Source organism: Lactuca serriola, chromosome 7 (assembly GCF_051521515.1).
Source record: "Lactuca serriola cultivar US96UC23 chromosome 7, Lser_US96UC23_V15, whole genome shotgun sequence".
NCBI lineage: Eukaryota > Viridiplantae > Streptophyta > Magnoliopsida > Asterales > Asteraceae > Lactuca > Lactuca serriola.
In genome coordinates this window covers 55129861-55132191 of record NC_136414.1, presented here as the reverse complement: position 1 = coordinate 55132191, position 2331 = coordinate 55129861, and the positions used below count along the sequence as shown (strand labels likewise).

General features: G+C 32.6%; 1 protein-coding gene across 1 annotated transcript; it reads left to right on the top strand.

Moving 5' to 3' along the window:
* The first annotated feature begins 795 nt into the window (after positions 1-795).
* Positions 796-2039, top strand: GNA1 (glucose-6-phosphate acetyltransferase 1). The gene is made up of 2 exons (XM_079011771.1): positions 796-951; positions 1461-2039. Exon 2 carries the CDS (start codon positions 1490-1492, stop codon positions 1961-1963), a length of 474 nt encoding a protein of 157 aa, XP_078867897.1. The 5' UTR covers positions 796-951; positions 1461-1489; the 3' UTR covers positions 1964-2039.
* Positions 2040-2331: the final 292 nt, after the last annotated feature.

Here is a 2331-nt window from a genome sequence, read left to right as displayed (position 1 = left end):
CTGATTGGGCTAAGATATTCCAATCTGATGAGTGTAGGTCTGTTATGCATGGTAATATGTTTGTTGTATCGGGTATTTTAGGGGTAACCCACTAAACTTTATGCTACCTAGTTGTTTATGTTTTCAGGTTCTATAATTGATCATCGGAAGGCGAAGACATGATTATACACACTCATCATTAATATTGAGGATTCCGAGTTTCTCATATTACTCTGATTTTCGATAAATGTATTTTGGAATAAAAGTTTTTTTTTCTTAATAATGGATTTATAGTGTTCATTTGCCTTATTTAATAATGAAAATTTTAGTTTGTGAAAATGAGACGTTATATATAAACATCAACAGCACCGCACACTTTATCAATGATTGTCTCGCATAAGATGTCGTGAGGAAAAACCTAAAGAAATCATTCATAAGTATTGAATGAGTATAAAAACAAAAATAACTTATTTTGAAACAAAAAAATATGAAGGACTAAATATATACAAAAATATTAAGCGCTAAATATGTACAAAATGAGAAATATATTACACAATTAAGTCATTTTTCCCGTCGAACTTGGAATAACCAGTTATAACGACCGAATGTATACAATTGAAAAAGTTGAAAGAATAAACATGAACGAATAACCAAATATGTAAAAATCAAAAAATATATTATAATTTTAAATCATTATCTTTAAAATAAATAGTACAATGATTATTTTTGCACTTTCTCTAATCTGATTTTTTTTTTTTTAAATTAACTTAAAAAAAGTAATAAAATAAAAACAACGTGTTTGTCTCTCAAATCGGAATGAAAAAACGCATTTCCTCAAAAAGCGCTCTCTCTCTCTCTCTCTCTCTCTCTCTCTCTCTCTCTCTCTCTCTCTTCGAGCAACGTCGGCTCGCCGCCTCCACTCCTCCTACCGCCCGGATCCGCTCACCGTCTTCTGCCGCCTCTAAGTTTGAGGTATTTCTGTATTTCATTTTTGTTTTCGAAATCCATTATTGTTTGTTACTTCTTGATAATTAGTTATTTAGGGTTTATTAATTTGGGAATTTTAACATACATTACGTTTTGTTAAAAGTTCATTTGTTTATTGTCAATTGTCACTAATTAATTTTGTGTGAGTTGTAGAAAATCGAAACCTAATTGGTAGGGATATAGTTTTGAAAACAGAAAAAAACGGCATACAATCCTGTTGCGGAAATGAAAAATGTCGCAGGCCTTGTTTGGGATTGAAGAGCTAAATCATAAATCTTTTCTTTTTCCACCTTAAAATCAAAATCAGAATAATTTCCTTGATCCACTACAAACGAACAATAACAAAAGCTACACAAAGTTCATAACTTTTTTGGAAACAGAAAACCTACTCTGGAATTCAAGGAGAAGAAAAGAAAATCCAAGAACTGATTTGGAACAGAAGAAATATTCGTTTATTATTTGGTTTAATAATTCGTTTCTTTTTTCTTACATAGTCTACAATATAATCAAATAGTCAAGAAAGATGCAAAACAACAAAGATTCCAATGAAGCAGAAGCATATCAAGTTAGAAAGTTGGAGATAACAGACAAGAACAAGGGATTCATGGAACTTCTACAGCAACTTACAGTGTGTGATCCTGTATCAGATGAAGAATTCCAAAACCGATTTGAAGAGCTCAAATCATGCGGCGATGATCATGTGATTTGTGTGATTGAAGATGCCACGTCATCAAAGATCATTGCAACTGGGAGCGTGTTCATTGAGAAGAAATTCATAAGGGGGTGTGGGAAAGTTGGACATATTGAGGACATTGTGGTTGATTCGAGTGCAAGAGGGTTGCAATTAGGGAAGAAAGTGGTCTGTTTTCTTGCGGATCATGCTCGTTCTAATGGTTGTTATAAGGTGATTCTTGATTGTAGTGATGATAATAAGGCTTTTTATGAGAAATGTGGATTTAAACAGAAAGAAATTCAAATGGTGAAGTATTTCATTTGAGAAGTTAATGTTTGTTATACAACTAAGCTTCTAAATATATTATATCGAGCACATGTTTGGTGATTTCTCACTCAAACCACACAGTGTCTGTTTTTGCCTTGGTTCATAGCTTTTTGTTAAGGTGTTCATTTACATTCTATCAAGCCAATTTAGATGCTTAAGTTATTAATAACGGGTCAATTCGGGTTATAATTTTCTTTACAACGGATCACAGATAAAATAGAAAACAAGTTGAAGTGTCGCAATCTTCTAAAAGAGCAACAACATTGGTTGTCATAAAGCCCTTTCCAATGGGTTTAGCAAGGCCAACTCAGTCAATTTCTTGCTAGTAATTTCACATAATGTGTCTGACGCGACTTGAACCTTTA